This window comes from Bombyx mori, chromosome 19, assembly GCF_030269925.1.
Source record: "Bombyx mori chromosome 19, ASM3026992v2".
Taxonomy (NCBI): domain Eukaryota; kingdom Metazoa; phylum Arthropoda; class Insecta; order Lepidoptera; family Bombycidae; genus Bombyx; species Bombyx mori.
The window spans coordinates 9,553,063-9,574,969 of NC_085125.1; the positions used below are offsets into that span (position 1 = coordinate 9,553,063).

At 35.1% G+C, this 21,907-nt stretch overlaps 4 protein-coding genes across 5 annotated transcripts; 2 read left to right on the forward strand and 2 right to left on the reverse strand.

Annotated features, from left to right (window-relative positions):
• The first annotated feature begins 338 nt into the window (after positions 1 to 338).
• Positions 339 to 2,922, forward strand: LOC101736256 (TM2 domain-containing protein almondex). Its single transcript, XM_038017663.1, has 4 exons — positions 339 to 619; positions 900 to 1,141; positions 2,298 to 2,419; positions 2,578 to 2,922. The coding sequence occupies exons 1-4, from the start codon at positions 526 to 528 to the stop codon at positions 2,855 to 2,857; spliced, it is 738 nt and encodes a 245-aa protein (XP_037873591.1). The 5' UTR covers positions 339 to 525; the 3' UTR covers positions 2,858 to 2,922.
• LOC101736121 (X-ray repair cross-complementing protein 6) lies at positions 2,914 to 4,997 on the reverse strand. The gene is made up of 2 exons (XM_004922347.5): positions 4,869 to 4,997; positions 2,914 to 4,737 (listed from the first exon to the last, which is right to left on the reverse strand). Exon 2 carries the CDS (start codon positions 4,728 to 4,730, stop codon positions 2,988 to 2,990), a length of 1,743 nt encoding a protein of 580 aa, XP_004922404.2. The 5' UTR covers positions 4,731 to 4,737; positions 4,869 to 4,997; the 3' UTR covers positions 2,914 to 2,987.
• A 2,404-nt stretch (positions 4,998 to 7,401) lies between these two features.
• On the forward strand, positions 7,402 to 14,589 carry LOC101736387 (uncharacterized). 2 transcript variants are annotated; one of them, XM_062674041.1, is made up of 3 exons: positions 7,402 to 7,625; positions 7,703 to 7,971; positions 8,241 to 14,589. In XM_062674041.1, exon 3 carries the CDS (start codon positions 12,298 to 12,300, stop codon positions 13,402 to 13,404), a length of 1,107 nt encoding a protein of 368 aa, XP_062530025.1. In that variant the 5' UTR covers positions 7,402 to 7,625; positions 7,703 to 7,971; positions 8,241 to 12,297; the 3' UTR covers positions 13,405 to 14,589. The 2 variants fall into 2 exon arrangements, with proteins under 2 accessions (XP_062530025.1, XP_004922406.2); XM_004922349.4 differs by having other exon boundaries at positions 7,405 to 7,614.
• Positions 14,590 to 16,468: 1,879 nt separating this feature from the next.
• Positions 16,469 to 18,830, reverse strand: LOC100316861 (cyclin dependent kinase 5). Its single transcript, NM_001168581.2, is given in 2 exon segments — positions 16,469 to 16,751; positions 18,163 to 18,830. Coding segments are annotated over 2 exon segments (897 nt in total). The 5' UTR covers positions 18,821 to 18,830; the 3' UTR covers positions 16,469 to 16,512.
• Positions 18,831 to 21,907: the final 3,077 nt, after the last annotated feature.

The following is a 21,907-nucleotide window of genomic DNA, read 5'->3' on the forward strand; positions in this document are numbered from 1 at the left end:
CTTCTTCAGGTTTAAATGTGTAGTAACGGTGTTTAATATCTGTGAAAGTGCCCAAATGTGGGAAAATGAAACAAAGCCGCTGGATCTAACTTCTCGGGATCCTCCAAAAAGTCCACTGATAAAATCTTAGTAAATGACCACCATTTTACTGAGATTATATTTCATCCCATATCATCTCATTTCATATCATTTAATTTCATCCCAGTTGGTTAATGTCTCAAATTAATCATCTTCATTTCATTTCACTCCATAATATCATTTTTCATAAAAATATGAATATAAATTAAAATAAGACATGACTTAAAGGTCGCAGTTACCAGGTCATAAAATCCCATAAAAAAAATGGAGCTACCTACGTGAAAATTGCTATCAATTGCCATAGATTATACACTTAATTTAATTGAGAATCAATTGCTATTGTTGAGATGGAAAATGAATTAATAACTATTCGTAAATCATAACATTATATAGAGCATTTGTAAGATACCTATATTCGATGGAAGAAGAAATGCTTTGATTTCCAACATGCATAGAACTCTGCCTTTACGTATAAGCATTCGAGACTGTTTTATTTTGATTTTATTAGTAATAATGAACACAATACATGTCACCGATATGGGTAAGGAAAATAAACAAATCCTAAGTCGTAGAAATTAATATTCTATATGTAAGATAACGGAACTATTTTCTTTAATTCCTTTAGCGGCACAGATACACATATATAATATAGTAATGCTTAATTAGATTTTCAAATATTTAATACTAAAGTTAACTATGACTTTAATTAGCTAGTTAGTAGCTACTATATAATTTAGAATAAATACTCTAGTTGTGTATTAGCAAGTAATTGGCAAAAATGTATAAGCAAAAATAAATGTTCCTATTTACTCTGGTTCTAGCTAATAATAACATGGATTTTCATAGTAAAGAGAATAAAATAAAAGGTGATTCAAATGACAAAGGTGTAAGTTTTAGTGAGAATGAAGAATACATAAAAAGTTGTCCATCAGTTGATCAAGAGAATATGACTGAATGTTCCTCTTTACTGTACCCTTGTATAACATGTAACCGGAGTATAGATTGCAGATATGGAGGTTTCTATAATTATACATGTACAGTGAAACCAAAAGTAGTTTGTCAAGTAAGTGATGTATTAATTAATAAGAATTTAAAAAAGGGTGCGTGTACTTATGTACGCACGTAAGAAATTATACTTTATTTTTATTAAATTTATTTCTTTTTTTTTTAATATTAAATAATTAATAATAAATATTTAACGTTAATAATTTAATAATATTTAGTATGAATTATATTAAATAATAATTTTGTCATTTATATTACTAAAAATGAATACTAATAAGAAGTATAACTTCAAAAGTTACTGTAAAACTTTAGAGGCTATGAAATTTGATAAGAAATCTAAAGTTAGATCCTAAGTGTTCGATGGGTAGGTATTAACTTAAAATCTTGTGCCCAGTTCTATCTATTGCATTAACAAAGATGTAAATTATGTATGAGTTCGGTGAATCTAGCATAAATAACCCCTCGAGGTTAATAGAATAGGTGGGAAAAGAAGAGGATCAAATTATAACACATAATATAAAATATAAATATATAAAAAAATACTCAAGTACTCCGTATATCTTGTTCAAACCAATATTTTATCCTAAGTTTTGTAGTCTCAAAAGAAGTCAGATTTTCCATTATAAATTGGAATGTTACAGTAGACACACTTTTTAGAAACTTCCCTTTAATTTTATTCTTATGTGCATACAAATGTTTTTTCATCCAACAAGAATATGTATAGACTTGAAGTTCATGTTATCCTGCAATGCTTTTTAATTTTTAACATTTATTGTATATTTTATTACTATACCTCACAACTTAAAATATCTATATAAGCTAACATTGAAACGAGATAAAGAATATTGAAAAAAGGAAAGAAGAAACTACAATATAAACATTTTGAAAAATTAATAGATAAGTTTACAATAAATAAATAATAGAACCAACATTATTATCTAGCTAAACTGATTTTAAATAAAATTAATTGAGGAACATGTTAATTCAATCAGTTTTACAGTTGCAATTTATTTTATTTATAAGCACGTAATATCTAGTCACAAAAGATTTGAAATTTATTTGTTTAATTCTAATAACAGTCTTAGTAAAACATCTAGAATGGTATGTTTTTAAACACTTCAATTCATTCATCAATTACTGTTTGGTACCATCTATTTATTTAAGTATCAAATAAGCCTGTGTGTGTTTTATAATGATGATTTTGGATATTGCAGGGGTTAAAAACTTTCAACAAAAGCTCAATGTGTAGATTTTGCTATCAAACTGATAAATGGGAACATCGTTGTGAACAAAAGGCAAATTGTAATTCTTTAGCTTCACCTCTCAAATACTATCTGTGAGTATAAATTAGCAAGTACTTTGTTCTTCATCATTATTAAATACCCAGAATTTATGCAATATTAGGGTTTAATATTGAATATATTGAGTAATTAGTATTTATGCATCTAGTTTAAAAATCAGTCAGTAAATACTAAATAAGTAAATTTGTTTCAGAACTAATTGCACTGTATCTGATGATGTTATATGTTTGGGGAAGAGGCGGTTCCTTAAGAAAGTAAGATGCTCCTGGACATCAGGAACTCGTTGGGGTACAGCACTTGTTCTGGCATTAACTTTAGGAGGTTTTGGAGCTGACCGCTTTTATCTTGGTCATTGGCAAGAAGGCATTGGTAAACTTTTTAGTTTTGGTGGCCTTGGAGTGTGGACTCTAGTGGATGCATTGTTAATTGGAATACACCATTTAGGACCAGCTGATGGGTCTTTATATATTTAACTAGATTTAATTTAATGTTGCTACATTAATGTAATTTTCCTCAATAAAAGTCTGAATATAGTAAATATCAATTTTATTTTTTAACATCTTAAATTCAAATATGTTTTAATCATCCCCTTTAAAATATGTTTTAACTACAATATTTGTAAACTAAATCAACTAGATTACTTTTATTTAAACCTGTCAGAGCTTCTGTTGCTTTCTTATGTTTCAGTATATCTTTAAGTTGGGGTACAGTATACATATTTACTTTTCTGTCTTTAACTCTTTGATCTAATACATCAATATTGACATCAGCAGTCTTTTGTAGTTTGGTATTAGCTGGTTTTGTTTCACTATTTCTTTTGACTGCGGTTACTCCGAATGGACCAAATAGTTCATAAAATTGTTCCCCATCAATCTCATTAAATATTTTATTTAGTGGTTTTGTGGTATCAACAAAAGGCTCTATGTCATCTTGTTTTAATGCTTTTGCTTCAATAACTCTATACAATGATTGCAACTTAGGATTTTCAAACATGCTTGGAGTGTAATTAAACTTTACATTATTAATAATATTTTTGAGCATATCTTTTTGTGTGTCTGACGTATCTGCTATTTCATCTGAAAAAAGACTTGAGAGATCCCTTACATTTTCTGAAAATGGTAATGGTATGACATCAAATCCAATATCTATATCTAAACCAAGGGGCCGAGTACAGGGTGAAAGAGCCACTATGTTAGGTTTAGAATTTATTCTAGAACAAATCACACAAATAGCTACAGTTTTTGTTTCAATACATGCTTGGTGCATTGCCTTGAGAGCAGTTGTAGAACCTTCTATTGATTTTTCATTAGGGAATAAGAAAGAACAATTTTTCAAAAACCATTTCTCTTTACAGAGGAAAGTTTCTGGTTTGAATCCCAACAGTTTTAGTTTCGCTGGACCAAATGGGTTATTTATAGTTTTAAATTCATTATCAGTGAATGCTATAATCTCATTGCCATATTCTTGACAGTGAAGCAGCTCAGACTTAAGTAAAGGCATTTCTTGTTCTTCAACCCTATCAATATCCATATCAGTATCAGGTTTTACCAAAACTTTAGTCGTTTTAGTGTCACTAGTTACAACAGCATTTGTTTCATTACTTAAATACACTTTCTTTGGTTCTATGTTGCTTTTCAATAGTTTATAGATAGAAATACCAATTGATACATTATTCCCAATTTCAAAAATAAGCTGAGCGGTCGCTAAATGACGGTCACATTCATTTAGAATTAACTTTGTAACATCTTCAATTTTCCAAACTGATTTTGGCAATGAGTTTTTATTTACCTCAAATAGCAAATCTTTATAAAATTGATGAATTTCATATTCAGAGTCAGACAAATTAATTAATTTGAGAATTATCTCAGAATTATTCAATTCAACAATTCTATCAAATGTTGGTGTTTCATCCTCAGACAGAGGTGGTGTATCAAGTCTTGACAATAGAATAATAGTTTGAGAGGATAGTGTTTTTGTACAACTATTAAACATTTTATTGCAGTACCATAACGCATCTGACAATCTTAATTCTTTTGCTTGTTTGAGAGCTAGAATGTTGATGTTTTTTAGTTTTTTATAGTCATCCATGTTAGGTGGCGCCAATGGCATAACTTCTAATACGTTTTTAATGTTCGAAGTTGGATCATCAATACCATATAAGACAACACCTACATTATGCGAAGTAGATGTACGTAGATAATGTTTGAGTGCCTGACACGTTGCAACATGCGCAATTTGTGGGAATTTACACGATAGGGGATCGTATACATTGATAAGAATTATAGTTCCAGCGTTTCCTCTATAAGAAAACTCTTCGCACTCTTCTACTTCAATATCAGAATCCATTATGCACCTAAAAATTATTCCGAAAATTTACATTAAATAGGAAAGATAACGTGTGCAACTTACACACGATAAATTGATTATACACAATTTTAACGAGGTATTTTATTGAAATCCTGTCTTCCACAAGAAGTACATTACCTATCAATAATTGAATTACAAACAATTTAATACGGTAGGTTATAATCAAATAGTGTATAATGTTTATAATTTATGATAATTTAGTAAATGACACTTGACAGTAAATGTTGGAAAAAAAACATAGATTTTTTTATTGTGGCTCGGATGGTTTGAGCATTTGCCACTACTAGTGTGGAAAAGGTAGGGAAACCAGTTTTATTTAGGAATCAATTAGAAGGTTCGAAATTTGGAAAGGATATGACAATGTATGTAATACGATTAGGGTAAGTATTAATATACATATATTATAGAAATTTTATTAAAGTGAAATGAATCACAATTGGGAGGAATAGAGACTAGAGTTAGAATAGGGATATATCTGGGATGTCACAATACAGTGCACACTCATTTTGTTGAGTTGTTAGATTTAACATTGGTGAACTGAAAATTACATTTAAGAATATTAAATAGTTTAATTTAGTCATCAAACTTATGTAACTCATTAAAGATATTAAAAAATGAATTACCTAAAGTTAGGTACTTATCAACTAAATAGCCAGCCCTATCGAAAAACTTTATTGTCCCTCTAAGTAACTTGATCTACCCCAAAGCCATGGGGAATCAGTTCAGTTAGGTCAGTCCATCAGGTCAGTTTTTTTCAGTTTTTGAGTATATTTTGTAATGAACTATGTATAATAATGGTGGAGAGTATTAAGTGGTAGGCAGCGGCTTGGCTCTGCCCCTGGCATTGTCGAAGTCCATGGGTGACGGTAACCACTCACCATCAGGTGGGCCGTATGCCCGTCTGCCTACAAAGGCAATAAAAAAAAGATATATATATAACGCATCGTATATAAAAATTTAAGCCGCCAGAACCATTTTAATCTCAATTTAATTGAACCTTAAGAAGATCCATTGGAAATTTGTGTTGGATTTGGAAAGGGTCCCGATTCCCCCAATCTACGTTAGGTAATTTTGGAATGAAAAGGATTTTTTTTTCATTGCTTAAATGGATAAACGAGCTCACGGCCTACCTGGTTTTCAGTTGTTACCAGAGCCCATCAACATCAACAACGTAAATACCGTCACACACCTTCCACAACATTCAAACGGAATCGCATTACTGTTTCAGGATAGAAATAGGTGTAGGGTGGTGGCACCTAATGGAGCGAGTTTAAAAGATGCCCTACCGCCAGTAAGCAAACTATAATTTTTGCGGGTTTGATTTTCATTACATGATGTTATTTCTTCATCATGAAAGTGGCACCTGTGACAGAGAAGCTGAGGCGTGCACGTTTGGGATGGTATGGACATGTGATGAGACGAAATGAAAATGAGGTTGTTAAGAGAGTGTTAACTATGAATGTGGAAGGATTTAGAGGAAGAGGTAGACCTAAGAAGAAATGGATGGATTGTGTGAAAGACGATATGGGTAGGAGGGAAGTGAGCGAAGAAATGGTATATGATAGAAGAGTATGGAAGGAGAAAACATGTTGCGCCGACCCCAGGTGACTGGAAGAAGGGCAGGATAATGATGATGTTATTTCTTCATCATGAAAGTCATTAAAAATATATTTGTAGGTACCTGCTTAAAGGATTCGATCACCAGCAGTCACTTTGGTCAATACTTTTTCTAATATGAATTTTTGTCTAGAAACAGAAAAATATTATAAATGTAGAAAAAGTAGAAAATGCATATTTTTATCTAATGTAATCTCCCACGCGCTTATAATTAACCTTAGGATGTAAAGAAATGTTTGTACAACTACTTTATGAGTTTTTTTTAAATGAAGGAATGAATACTCGTCGCGTCGAGGCCTTTGCAGTTTTCACCAGTACAGGTGGGCGAGGGCGAGGTGGGCGAGGGATTTGCTAAAGGTCTGCCCGAGCTCCTCCAAAGGAGACCTAACAGCTCAAGGGCAGCTGCTTCGCGAATGCATCTACTACCGGATCGGAATTGCGACCCGCTTAGAAGATCCGGCGAGAAACTTAACAGGCTAAGATATGGGTTAGGTTGCATCAGACTTGCACGACGTACCCCTTGCTGAGTTTGACAAGTATGGTTACCGAGATTTCTAAGTCAGCTCCTAGTGTTAGAGCTGAAGGCGTCTAATGTAAGGGTTATTGGATCTGATGGATCCGTAAGGATGTGTCTAAGGCGTAGACGGTGACTGCATGAGCCGGAGTCGGGGAGTAGTCAGCGGCGGCAACGAGAAGGCGATTATCACGACGCACGTCCTTATTGAACTAGAAAGATTTAGCCTTAAATCTGGAAATATTTAGTCTCTGTGAAAGTGTACAAATGTGGGAAAATGAAACAAAGCCACACCTTCTCGGGATCTTCCAAAAAGTCCACTGAAAAAATCTCAGCAAATATCCACCATTTTACTCAGATTATACTTTATCCAATATGATCTCATCTCAATTAGTTGTATGTCAATTTTATTAATGCTTCAAATTAATCAACTTTATTTTATTTCGCTCTATATCACTTTTCATAAAAAAAGAATACACAACAGATTAGCGGTATGATATGATACCTTTGTCTTTTCAGTTGGAAAAATAAAACTACTACTACCTACCAAATTACCAAATGCCATGGTAATAAACTGTCAAAGCCTTATTCAAAATCTGAAAATTAATAATAGAATATTTCCAAAACAAAAACAAATGTCCACTGAAAACTCTGGCTATTTATCAATTACAGACATATTAGTTACAACTGAAAAAGTGCCATGTAAATTTTTACATGATCTTCCTAAAATGGGTGTGTAAAATGTAATAACTTCTGACCAATTAATGAATTGCAGACATTAATATATATCAATGTTTCTATTTGTTTTATTGTATTATAGGATTCTTAGACCCTTCTGCTGCTGATGTTGACCTAAAAGCCGGCTGCAGTGTAGAAATACCACTATGGCTAGCCGAATCCTTATATTCTAGAAGACCTCCTCTGGTTAGCGTAGAATTGCCAAAAATCTATAAAGAATCATATAGAGAGATCCTAAATGCGGATGCGTGCGCGGTCGATCTTCATAAGTTAGGGCAGCATTTCTATGAACTTGGATGCTATGTAGCTAAACATGATATCAAAAGCGAAGTTGCTGCTACATTAAACAATGTAAGTTTCGATAATTACAATCTTATAGAAGTTAGAACAGAGAAACGTACTATACTAGTATAGTAGAGCATCTACTTACTAAATGTAGTAAATACTTACCAATTTGTTTGCAATACTCAGTTACCTGTTATGGTGAATTAATCTTAATAAACAGGGAAAATAACCCTTTCTGGTATGCCAACAGCTTAATTCCAAGTCTCATAAATAATGTGCAAAAGCAAACAACTACAAAAAACATAGATGGTAACATTAAAAAACAATATTTTCAGACATATCGTCAAAGGTTTAGAATGTTATTGGCTGCCAGTATGTCGAGTGACTCAATAAACACAATGCAACCACTTTCTGCTAGTGAGAGAATACAAGCTGCAGATGCTTCTAATACTGAGAGATCATTTTTAACCTGGTTACAAAGAGGAGACACTCCATTGACAACAGCTAATATGGTTGCAAATCACAGGAAAAGAAAGCGTGCTGAAATGGAAATGCTATAGACATTTGAACACCAACAAAATAATCTCTGATTATAGTATAGTACTTGATGTAGTTTTTGATGGTTTGAATTAAGATGTTTTTTTTTTTAACCTTTTTTTATTGTAGTAAATTTTCAGAAGGTTCCTTTTCCAGAATGCTCTCTTTACACATTTTACAAACAAAAGCATTTTTAAAGAACATCTGTAATAAACATCAGTTAAATTGTACTCAATACTTTTTTACAATTGGGATGTTGCATCAATTCAAACTCATTAAAATTAATGATTAATGAATAGGGTTCAACAAATTTAGCAAGGATATTAAATATCTGTTCTGAAAAGAGAATTGAAACCTTATAATTTAGTAGTGGTGTGGTCACTGTCAAACAAAAATTTGTAGCATCTAATGTTTCATGATGTTACTTCAGTTATGTTATGGTACTGCAAATCTACCCCTGTGAGGAGGCAGTCTCCTCCCGGCGATAGTCACGGCGCAACCTGAGGGGGTTGAGGCTGCGCCGCACGCCACCGTCATTCTAGCACGCTGGCACCAGGAGAATGGGAAGAGGTGTGTGCAGCTGCGGTCTGCGATGCGGTTCGCGTCGTCGTTGCTATCGTCGCCGAATATACTGTGGAAGAGCAACCCGGTTGGCGGTGTATCGCGTTCCGACCCAGCAAGTTGGTTCTAACCCAGTAGGGTATCACGGAACACCAGCGGCATCGCCCGGGCGGCCTGGTAGGGCCGCCGTACCGCGGAGGTCGGCGTTGTTGGTCGTCGACTATCGCCTCGACGACCCGTCGATCGGGTATAAGAGTGCGGGGGAGTCGTTTAGTGCGGTAGGGCCCTAAAACTCCTTGGGCCCGCGCTCTAGGGGTGGCGCCGTGTCCTCGTCGCAAAAATAGGGAACGACTTGTCGTTGACGAGTGTTGTGGCATCGATGCACGGCGACGACGAGTCGTGGAAGGTGATGCTCGACTTCTGCGAGTGCACCATCTCGCAGAAGGAGGCGGCGAGGCGCGTGAAAGACGCACAATCCCGCCGCCGTCGAGCGGGGGCCAGGGAGGCGGATCTCGCCCAAGCCCTGGCCCTCTAAGTGTTTCGGGTCCCCCTCACATGTCGGTCTGGGGACCGGCGAGGGGGGCCTAAGAAGACGACGTGCAAGCTGCTCTGCATGCGTTTTACGCAAGAGCATCCGGGTGATAGAAGACCGGCTATCCTCGATTCACGCTGGTTCTGGTCCAGCGGGGTATTCCGTAGGATAGCTCACTCTAACCGGCGCCATCTAGGCGGGCTTCGGATAGCCTGCCGACCGAGAGGGCTGGTGGTCGTGGCGCCGACGACCGCCAGTCCGGCGTCCCGAGGGGGAGGGTGATGGGAGAGATGTGCTCCGCACTAAACGCTTCACTTTCCCCCCTCTGCCTCTTCATGAGTTCTGTCTCATGCGAGGTTTGGACGTTGGTTGTTGAGCGACAGGAGGTTTTAGTCAGTTCGACTCTGACATGCCCCGCCCTCCATCCCCAGTGGAGGGCGGAAGTCCGGCGATTTCCTCCTGACGAAAAAAAACTGCTCCCAACATCAGCAGATCGTCAAGTTCCACATACCCCGCGCGTCCCCTTAGGCGCGGGAACCTCGGAGGAAGTTCGCACCCAGAAAATAAAAGGCACTGCAAAACTAACACTGACATTGTTTTCACAAAGAGGTTCTGCAGTTTCCCATGTCTTAATTCTATTTATCCTTGGAAAAATTGGAATTCCTATTTAGTTGTTGCAAGTTCAGGATTCAAAAAAAGGACTAAAAGTTCATGCCAAAGTATAATGGGAAAAACACATTGCGTAACTCAGTATTGATAAAGACAGCGGTTCCAGGTGATGGAGTTCAACAATGCTCATTTTGCTGAAACAATACCTCGAAGCACTCTCCAGGTAACATAAGGTACAAAACATACAGTTTCTTTAACTGTGGACTTCAAGATACATGACAGCTGGATTATAGACAATCCAAACGGCCATGGAGTTTTTAAGAAGTCAAATGAAAGTAGCAGATTTATTGGGTCTTTGGTCCAAAGATGGAAGCAGTAGGTTGGGCGAAGCCCTAGCTGTGCTTTGCAGAGTACAAGGCTTTTTCCAGACATTATCTAACCTAGCTAATCCTTTCATTATAACAGGGTGTAAAAGACAACTACAAAGAAATTAATTCTACAGCTTTATATTTAGCATGTTTTGTTTTCGTTGCAATCGCGCTTTCAATCTTCGAATACGTGACACATTAATGCCATGCTATTTATATAGTAGGTAGGTAGGTAGCTAAAGTTCAAAGATTTGTTTGCGAGAAATGCCAGTCTTAGGGGTGTCAATATTTCGTATATTATTATAAACTATTACTATTGCTTTAATGTAAATAAAATGTATACTTCATACTATACGTACAGAAATCGTTGCATTACAGAATTTTAAAATATAATGGAAATAACCATTTCTTTATTCCACTTTGGTTTGGTTTGAGTATACTAGTTCTTCAATATGAGATCTCTGCGCCCATTCAAAATCATTCAATAATAGAAGTGTTTTAAGTCTCGAAGTTAAATCAATTAGTACCCACCTATATACGTAATGTATACTTAATTAAGACCTAATTCCATCACAAATTTGCTTTGTAGATTTAGAATACACTCGTATTGACGAATTTGGTATATGGTGCTGGCGAAATAGTGAACAATTTTGGATGGTCCATTGTACCAACGTGTTAATTTTCTGTAAAGTTCAATATTCATACGAGACTATCGGCTATCTATCTACTGAAGTGCAAGGTCATATTAACAGGAAACTGATCATTTTGAAAATTACATGATCACGGATGAAATTTCCAGAAAGAAGCCCAGAGGATGAAGCACGATACGTTGAACTGACACAATTTCGCAGCACGCTTCATTTGAAAGTCAATAGTGGACTCCACGCAGGCACAATAATTCGGTGCAAAATGGTCTCAGAAGTTATTTTTCGTGGCAGCAGCAGTCTCTCCGTGCGACGTCTAAACATTTGTTCCAAGATGAGCAGCGGTATTCGGGTTATGATGTCTGTATGCACGTGTAGCCGCTTTACGCTATGTGTGAAGTGAGACGCTGACCTACACGAAGACCTGGGCCTCCGGAATGCGGAAATACATTAAGTCAGAGTCGGAACGGTACTTCGATAAAGCTATGCGCGCCCTAGATACCTACGTCCTTACGGGTCCATTAAATCCAATCACCTTTGCACTTACGCCTTTAGCTCTAACACTAGGAGCAGGCTTAGGGATCCCGGTAACCGTTCTCGTCGAACTCTACAAGTTTGACGTTCAACCTAACCCATGCATCAGCTCGCTGAGTTTCTCGCCAGATCTTTTCAGCGGGTCGCGATTCCGATCCGATAGGTAGTAGATTCATTCGCGAAGCAGCTGCTTTTGAGTTATTAGATCTCCTTCGGAGTCGCTCGGGCAGCTGTTAGCAAATCCAACCCCTCCTGGCTGAGCCTTTGCTCACGCACCTGTCCTGGTGAAACCGGAAAGGCGTACGGGCCACAAGTAATCCTTAAAACATTATTGTCATGTACTGTACGATCTGAAGTAATTGTAACTATTTTAATGTTCTCATTTAAGTGAATTTATGTAATTCTTTTGAGAATAAAGAATATCTTTAACCCGAAAACATAATATGTGGTATAAGTTGGGACATGGATTAAAAGTTTACAATTAGAAGGATTAGACAACCATGTTAATTGTTTTTGACGTCAAGACACTGAGCTCTATAAATGCATTCGATTCAATTGCCAAACTTCAATACGATATCCAATTTGTTCACATGTACATTAAAATATAATGGACCCTCTTAGACGTTGTCCGTTTAGACCATTTTCCGGCCAGTCATTCCCAAATTTATACCAAGATTATCTAATACCTTTTTCACAAAGAAATTCTTACCGGCCATGGTGGAATCAAAGTTGGCAGAATGATTTTGGCTCACGAATTATAGAAGAAAAAGAAAAGTATAAAATATGCCTGGACGTCCAACATTATCAACCGGAAGATATTAGTGTCAAAGTAACAGACAGTGAAATAATCGTAGAAGCAAAACATGAAGAGAGACAAGATAAAACGGGTTTCATTTCCAGACAATTCAAGAGGAGGTATGTACTACCTAAAGATTGTCCGGCGGATAATGTAACTTCAACTTTGTCTTCAGATGGTGTTCTAAGTATTATTGCTCCGAAAATATTTTTAAAAGACACAGGAAAAGTTGTACCAATCAAATTTTGCGGATATAATCATATCGCCTCAAATTTTGATAGCAAAGTAAAAAACAAAACAGAACTTAAAAACATACCAAATGAATCTGATTCTAAAAGTGAACGTAAAGAGTTGGAACGTATTACTGAAAAAATAGAATTGAAACCTACAAGTGAAGCTAAAGAATGGGAATTTAAGAATGTTAATACGGAAACAGAATATAAAACTAATGTAGAAATTAATGATCCTAAATTTTTCCGAGATTTACAACCTAGAAGTGAATTTGGTGTGACACAAAAAGATATCGATGAAGCAATTAAAGAAGCTAATGAACTTATAAATCGCAACAAGGCAGAAATCTCCGAACATAGTCGTTTGATAGCGTCACAATTTGAAGGTGATTCCCTAGATTCCAAAAAATTATATTCAAATGTCGATGCTGTATCGTATAACGCTAATGAATTGACAGAAAAGAAAGGTTCTGAAATGTTAAAATTGACAGAACAATTTTCTCAGACCTCTCTGCATGCGTCGTCGAATGTTGAAAATGTGTTTTCCATGAAAAATACAACAGAATCTATGAGTCAACAATCCTCCTTATTAAACAAATCTTATTCAGAAACTATTGGTACAGGAACTGAAATGACTTCTACTAAAGACATTAGCGCCGAACTCGACGAGGCCGCCGAAAATGTGTGATTAAAATTACTTTTTTTATTAAACTATATGATAGTTTGTTATCTTTAACCCCTCAACGCTACAGTGTGAAACTACGTTAAAAAATGGCCATGTACTCCAGTAAAACAATTATATTATACTTTATTAAAAGAACGAAATAAATTATGAACACATTTAAGGTGGCTATCAACCTTTAGCAGTTACATTTATCTAACGGCTTTGATAATAATCACTAAGTACTTGAGAAGTGATTTCATCTGTGCTTAATAGTATTAGTAGCCCTAGGGTACCCAGCTGGTATATAGAGCCCTCACAAGTTGTCTCCACTCACCGTCTTGCGCTTGCTCCATAACATCACTCCAGGTCAGGTATATATGTATGTACATAGGTATAATGGTATACTTTGTATTAATTATTGAGTCTGTTAAGATTATGATAGTGATTCAGAACAGGAGCAAACAAAGAAAACATTGACTTTAAAATTGATTTTATTACGGTTTTTCGTATTGCACGCAGTGCAACAGTTTTAAATCGGCCGACTATATAATTAAATTATCAATGAGCTGTCGTACTATGTCATCTGCGTTTCAAAGCAGGTTCAATAAATATAAAATGACTAAAAACAAAAAATATTTATGTTCAAAATAAGTACTACCATAATTTTATTTTTATTTCAGCCTCTAGATGTGTATAATCCTTTGTTGACGTGTGTTAATCGTGATTCGTTTTCTGTGTGCTTAGTGCGATTTTTTTAACGCTCTCGATAGCGTAAAAGTTGGAGTGGGAGTAGGAGCGTTCGCTTATGTTTGCCGCTAGGGGCGCTGTTCCAACTGCATACAAATTTGAGTTAACTTTTACGCTATCGAGAACGTTAAGAAACTCGCACTAAGCACACTGCTCCCTTACTCAGAGTAAAATTAATTTGTACCCTTCTACGCAGTGTTTTCCTTTGCAGTTAGTCTAACTGCAGTTTATGCATTAGTAGGTACGGCCGGCGACCGCTTTATCATAATATAAATTCACATTCACAACTCTTACGTCACCGATTTGATTCGAAATCACGGTCACACATTTTTTTTCTTACATATTGACTAGCCGAGTGAATATTTTAGACGTATCACCCAATTGCAGGTTATAAGTGTTATAACATTTAGGCGAGGAAAAAACGAAGCAGAAATAATCATTTGTAATAAATTTGATTTTTAATACGCTTTTTATTTATAGTCAACTTTACGTGTCACTATAATTAATTCTATTGTTCTAATTCTAAAGGAATCAGAATCAGAAATAATTTCATTAACCCTCGCTAAGATTTCTGCTCTTAGCGAGAAATTTGTTTAGACCCATTTTGACGAAAGATACTTGGTGAAAGAGTTAATTATCGTAAATGATTTTGCCAATCTAATAATCTTCCGATCTGTTTTTTGAAACTTTTAACTCGACTGGGAATTAATATATTTTAAGATTAGAGTAGAATTATTTTGTCCGTGCAGTTTGGGTCATAAAAAATCGGAGCGGTGAAGCGAGTATTTCGCTCTCTCTTCCACTCACGAGCCTTATGGACGGGCATAGTGATGCACATTATTGTTGTCGATAAGCGTTATCGATAGTGTGTTTAGTTTTGTCATTTTGTGGGTTAGTAATAAAAATGAAAGAAAACATCAACGAACACTTACACCACATATCGACGCAGCAAGTTAACGAGAACGGCAGAAATTAACACTTTGAAACTTTTCGAGATCTATTCTTATTTCAGTGAAAAATTTAACACATTGTTGATAACAACACGTGCAAATATTATTTTGAATAAATTCTGCCGTTTTGATAGAAAACAAAGGAGTAGCCATTGTGTCACTGAAGAAATTCAGAGAACGAGTGCATAAAAACACATTTCTCTTCGACATAATACTATAATTTGCAGGTAAGTACAAAATTAAATGACTCATAATATAACAATGTCTCACCACCCTTCGTATACCACCCCGCCGCCGTGTATCTGCCTTCGATGACTTATTTGTTTTTATCGATAATGGCGTTGCGCCCGCGCAACATGCTCACCGCCCTACCAGGGCTATGTTTTATGACCCAAACTGCACCGACAAAATAATTCTACTATAGTTTCTAGGTTTTTTCCATTAGAACATGAAAATACAATAAATTATTTTTAAAAAAATGTTTTAGTATCAGTATCATTAAATTCCCCTTTAGCTATTTAATTCCAAGTTTTTGTAAAGTTAAACATCTTTCTCGACCGCAGAATAAGTCAAGACGAGTTGTTCACACGAAATTTTTAAATCTAGAATTTTTTCTGCATTATGGATACATACGAGGCCAGAGCAAAAACAATACCCCGATAACAAAATCTTAAACAAAGACTGTCTTTGTCAGGGAATCGAGTATGCGCCCGACGGTACAGTAGCAACTAGATTGATTTGATCATGCTACTGTGCCACAGTTGAGTATGTAGATTGGATTGTATTGTTTACAATCAGATTTCTATTACTGTTTGTAGTAAAATTTATAATTAATTAATAGTTACTTATATAACTAATATAGCATGCACATAACTTAAATGCACTTTGAGTGGAGTCAGTTGCTAATAATGTGAATGCACATTTACAATTTTGTAAAGTGAGTTTTTTAAATATGTAGTCAGCTATCTGACTCTACATTTTCATTGCTAAATATAAATAAGTTTCATTTTAACAATCAATTTTGTTTTGTTTCAAAGTGCATTTATGTTTTACGCATCAATATTATACTTAATATTTATATGTTTTTACTTTTTAATTCATCATTTCATCTTTCATATTACACATTATTAAAGTCCATTTGTAAACCATTTGTTCATAAAGTTAACTTCATTTTAATTTAGGACATTTCAGTAATAATTATAAAATCGATTAAAAATATCACTAGTAGCCAAATACTGGAACCTTATCAATATAATTTGAAACATAACAATTCCCAATATTATGGTATTTAAAATTACTTGGTAAAAATACAGTATTTGGCAGTACTTTTCTTAAAATCTAATTAAGTCTCATCCTCACAACACTCTTCTATTTCATCATAGTTCTTTTCACAATAAATAAGTTCTGACGTACATTTGTACGGATGGATTGATTGTTAACATCGATCATTCTTGACTGACGGATTGAGATCGTGGAAATACGCATGCGCCATTGCATCATCAGCTGGCATTCTTAAAGCTGGATTGCAGGTGAGCAGCCGAGCGAGTAGATCTCGACCTCTAGCCGGCAATCTTGGTACAACTTGGGCGAGGCCTAAACTTGGCTGATAAACAGGCAAAGGTTTGTAGTCCGGCAGTTGAGTTACTCCAGGCCATGTGTCCTCATTGGGTGTACCTGATAAGTAAACATAGTTTGATTGAAAAAGGATAACTGACAGATTAATACACCCATACAATACCAGTGACACACTTCCTATTTGTATGTCAATGAATAAGTCTTTGCAAATGGCACAATATTTACAATGCAAGAGCTTTGATGTAATTTTCCTAGACAAATCTATATATTTTTACTAAAAATATGTAAAAGTTAACTATTATTTTGTAACACTTCAGTACACTCTGTAGGCATTTTTATAAATACTATGTTTACCGTAAGTTTCTGAAATGCAGAAGAAGAAATCTTATGATGGCAGAAAATTATATTCATTTGCTAATTAAAGTATTTATGATATATATATAGAAGGGGTCTGCAATATGACTCAGCAAAAAAATTAAATAACAACACAAAATTTGAAACATGAGTCGACTATTATCAAAGGCGGCAATCTGACTTTTTGACAATGATTGGTAAATCAGAAAAACGAATTATTGACTTTGTATTCCATTGGCAGTCACAAAACTCTTCGGAACGACATCTTAGATAAATAACAGGTTAACTATTAACCTTTATTTAATGCAGGTTTTGAACCGTATTCTTTGAAGGAGACGATTATATTCAAATAAATCTGTATTGACATATCAATAAAAAAAATTTGTCCAAATGTACAGATTGCCACCTTTGATAATAGACGACTCACATGTTCAAACTTTAATGGTATAATATGTATTTTTTAGTTTAATATGGTACATGATGTCATGATTGACTATTTTAGTAAAAAAAATGATTTATTATTTAAATGCCGAAGTGTTCATCAATTACAATAAGTTATAGGAAAGGAAACACTATTCCTACTTAATGACATTGTTCGACCGTGAGTGTTGGGATTAACATTCTTATATTATTTTGTACTTGGAGGACTAGGCTAACAACTTTTGTCAGGCCGGTAATCTTTATGCCAACCCATAGATTGTTTCTAACTTTTTTATGCAGAATCTGCAATCTAATAGGGGGTTGACTAGAAAATAGTATGTGTGGAATTATCAGACAGCTGTTTACTAAGCCCCCAACAGAATAAAGTAGCAATGGTGATATGGTATATTGTAAGCCTACTCTCTAGTTTGTTGGGAGAGTTAAAATTCAATAAATTTATTTTACATATTGTTATAATCTGTCCGATCCTTTAAATAAGGCATCAATCAGACATAATCATAGTTCTTACTTTTGCATAATTATATGCAGTTAATGTTGGTATTAAGCTCAGAGACTCGGCCATTCAAATTTAATTTAAGATCTAAACCAGTTTTGTGATATGACTTTTTATTGTCACCAAGAGCCCTTATGTGGTTTTCAATATAAAATCATAATTAGGCTTCCTAAATTCAGAATAGAGTAATAAAACTTTGGAGATTTATTATGATGAACTCACCTAAAAGCTTAAAAATCCTCTTTAATTGATCATCAACATCTGAACCTGGGAATAGCGGTCTGCCCGAATTTGCAAGTTCTGCAAATATACATCCAGCAGACCACATATCAATGCTTGTTGTGTACAACTTAGCACCAAATAATACATCAGGAGGCCGGTACCATAAGGTTACAACTTCAGCGGAATAGCACTTTACTGGTATGCCAAAAGCTCTGGCCAGACCAAAATCAGCTAACTTTAATTCACCGTTCTTGTTTATTAAGAGATTCTGTGGCTTCAAGTCCCTATGGAGAACGTTGTGGCTGTGACAAAAAGCTAGTCCTCGAAGTAATTGATACATGAATGATTTCACAACATCTAGATCTATTTCTCCATTCAAACTATCGAAGTATTTTTTTAAGTCTTGATCACAATGTTCAAACACTAGGGTTAATTTCTTTTCGCTGTGCAATACATCGTAAAGTCGCACTATATTTTTATGCTTTAATTCTTTGAGAAGACATATTTCACGAAGAGCGGAAGATGGTACTCCTTCATCGTCGTCGTCTAATCTAACACGTTTGAGCGCTACGATTTCGTGTGTTTCTTTATTCTTGGCTTTAAATACCGTACCATAGGTTCCTTCACCGATTTTTTCAAGTTTCTCATATTTTTGCATATTTTTGAACTACAGATTTACTCACTTTAGTTCGATCGATTGTTTTTAATTTAGACTGACTTATATTAAGTGTATAATCTATGGACTGACTGATTTTTGAGTAGTTGTTCTATTTTTCCAACCGGACAGGCACAGGTATCTTACTATACAGCCTACGCTTTTGATATATATTTTTTGAATAATGATAATATGAAGTGAAATTAAATGAATTTGATTAATTTGGAACGTTAATCACTTGACATGAAATGAAATTAAATGAGATGAGATAGTATGGGGTGAAATATAATCTCAGTAAAAAGTTGATTGTTTACTGAGACTTTTTTGTGGACTTTTTGGAAGATCCCGAGAAGCTACGTCCAGCGACTTTGTTTTATTTTCCCATATTTGTGTACTTTTACAGATACTAAACAGTTAATAAGCCACGATTAATCACACACTACCACATTTAAACCTGAAGAAACACTAAATATACAGAATAAAACAATTCACACAACTTCACTCCTCGCATTCCTGCTAAAAAGTCCTCTGTCTTATTAGTACATACTACATGTTGGAGTTTGAATATGAAAGTAATGGCCGGCAACAGTTGACACATGTAAGGTTACAGTTTCGAATATTGGAATTATTTTAAAAGTCTAAAATAAATAATTGTGTTCTCGTCAGTGAAGACAACGACTTCTCATCTAGACACGGTCAGAGCAACATCTAAGAGTTTTATAAAAAATAAAACATTGTAATAATGTTATAGTGTACAAAGTGTTTGCAATATAATTATATTAACCATGAAGCAGAGTGTTTTTAAATAGCCCCTCATCAACCTACAGAACCCAATCCCCTCAAATTTCACCGTCCAACACTACATACAACTATCTTATAAATCTACATATTATTATGCATGTGAAGGGCCGTCAAACATTCATTCGCAAACTTAGCAGCTGTGCAAATGGGTTCGGTAGTCAATTCGCGAACCCGTTTGCGCTTCCTCCTACACTTGTTTACGAATGTCTCACGAATTTCTCCTCCTTTTTAATTCGTCAATAGACATTGAAGAGAAAAAGAGTTTTGAATTCTTTCCCAGACATCATTAACAGCCATGCTGTTTTTATGGGATTTCTTTTGATGAAGATACGTTACACAGTAGACGTCACGAACTATGAAAATGACGATACGTCCGTTACCTTCGTAATCGTCGGCGCAACTGGGCAAACGAATGTGTGGGAGACTACGCGAAGGCTCGCGGTTCGCGCGCTTTGATGTCTGTTAAAAAACCGACACAGCTTGGAAAACCACGAATGTAGCGAAAACTTTGCATAATCATTTGCAAATGTCGTCCTACACTTGCGGGTTTGCGTATTCGTGCGCATGTGAGTGACCGGTGTTATAAACGTGCAAGGAAATCATAGTATTAGAGCATACAGGCGCAGGTCTAATGCTTTTTCTTTTTGGAAGAATTTGGATTTTGTGGCCTGGGAAAGAGACCTTTAAGGCAAGTCAAACGCTAATCCAGATTAAAAGGTGTCTTTGAGGGATTAAAAATATATGAAATGAAATTGCCCCGCGCCCGTCTCGCTCAGTCGTTCGTTGTCACATAATGTCGCATAAAGCATTTGGATTGTTTTGATCTCACGTAAACAATCGAACTATAACAGTTCCTTTAAGCTGTTATTCAATACTAAACTTTATCCAGCCAGTAACCTGATAATATTATTTACGTCATAAATTGATGTAATAAACGGTAACCCAAACGTTCGACTGAACGGGTCGTACGAACCGGATCATTTTGTCAACAGGTCAGTACCGTAAAATGGGGCGATTAGGGACAAATTCCAACTTTATGAGCAATTTTAAGGTAGTTGTTGATGTATATAATGCTATATCAGGATCAAAATGATTGAGTCTTGGGGGCATCTTTGTTGTCTAATTTAAAAATAAGCAACTAGCATTCCAGTTTAAGCAAAAAATGCAAAAATAGGTGTAATCCCTATTTACCCGAAAATTGCGGTTAATTGGGACGAAATGAGAAATTTGCTAGGGTTGGCACTACTTTTATTTTTATATATAGTTTTAATTTATTTATTTATTTAGTTGCACCAACAAAGTGATCATCAATAAAAAAAATTGAAAAACTGACAAAAGTACATGGCAGACATCACCTCAATTATAGGTGCAATCGACAGTGCAGTAACAACAAAATATATATATATATATATATATATATTTACACATATATAGTGGGCTTTCTTAGAAACGGTTTATATTTCTCCGTTCTTGGTAAGTACTTAGGGGGCTGATATTTCTATCTGGGTTAAGAGATTAGGTGTGTCGGTTATTCCATGGATTAATCAGATGAATACCCCCACTCTGAACAAATATTAAATATTCTATTATGTATTACTGAAACATTTTTGTCACCTTGAGATTTCATTGATCTTGTTACATGTCTCTGCAAAATCGACTTACTTATATTAAATTGCTTATCTATTTCAACTAAAGACTTATTCCCAATTTCGCTTCGATAAACCAGATTTTTACCAACAAATTTAAAAAAGATTGTTATAACTACATAGACAACCCTACAAACCTGTACCTATTTATACTTAGGTCGTTTCCATTTCACGTATTCTCATCCCAATTGACCCCTTTTTCGTTGTTATTTGTACCTAAGACGTCCCCAATATCCCCAAGAACAACAGATTTTTACATGTATTTTTATTTAATCAAATACATTAAAACCAATAACAACTGAGACTTACCTTTAATATATATGCTGGTTCAAACACTAAATAACGTTTATAAATCATAGTCGTCTTCTATTATTATCAAATAAATAAAAGAGAGCAAAGTTTCTAGCACTAAAATAATTACCACCACAGGAAGTTAATTTGAAACGCGATTTTTTATAAGTTAGCAGCTATTATCATGCATATTCAGAGTTGTTTTGTGAACTTTCAACATTCTACTATTAAACTACAAAAAAATGGAAGATTTTGCAACGAATATAAAACTTATATTGAGCGTCGAAAGATTTTCCCGGTTTTTTCCCGATTCGCCTTTCAATCCCTAATCGCCCCATTTTACCGGTACTGA

Excerpts from the sequence above, each read along its gene's own strand:
- LOC101736256 (XM_038017663.1), top strand. The coding sequence starts at position 526 with ATGCATAGAACTCTGCCTTTACGTATAAGCATTCGAGACTGTTTTATT. Across the intron at positions 620-899 it reads AATACATGTCACCGATATGG|CTAATAATAACATGGATTTT; the intron begins GTAAGGAAAATA and ends CTCTGGTTCTAG. Across the intron at positions 1,142-2,297 it reads AACCAAAAGTAGTTTGTCAA|GGGTTAAAAACTTTCAACAA; the intron begins GTAAGTGATGTA and ends TGGATATTGCAG.
- LOC101736121 (XM_004922347.5), bottom strand. The coding sequence starts at position 4,730 with ATGGATTCTGATATTGAAGTAGAAGAGTGCGAAGAGTTTTCTTATAGA.
- LOC101736387 (XM_062674041.1), top strand. The coding sequence starts at position 12,298 with ATGGACCCTCTTAGACGTTGTCCGTTTAGACCATTTTCCGGCCAGTCA.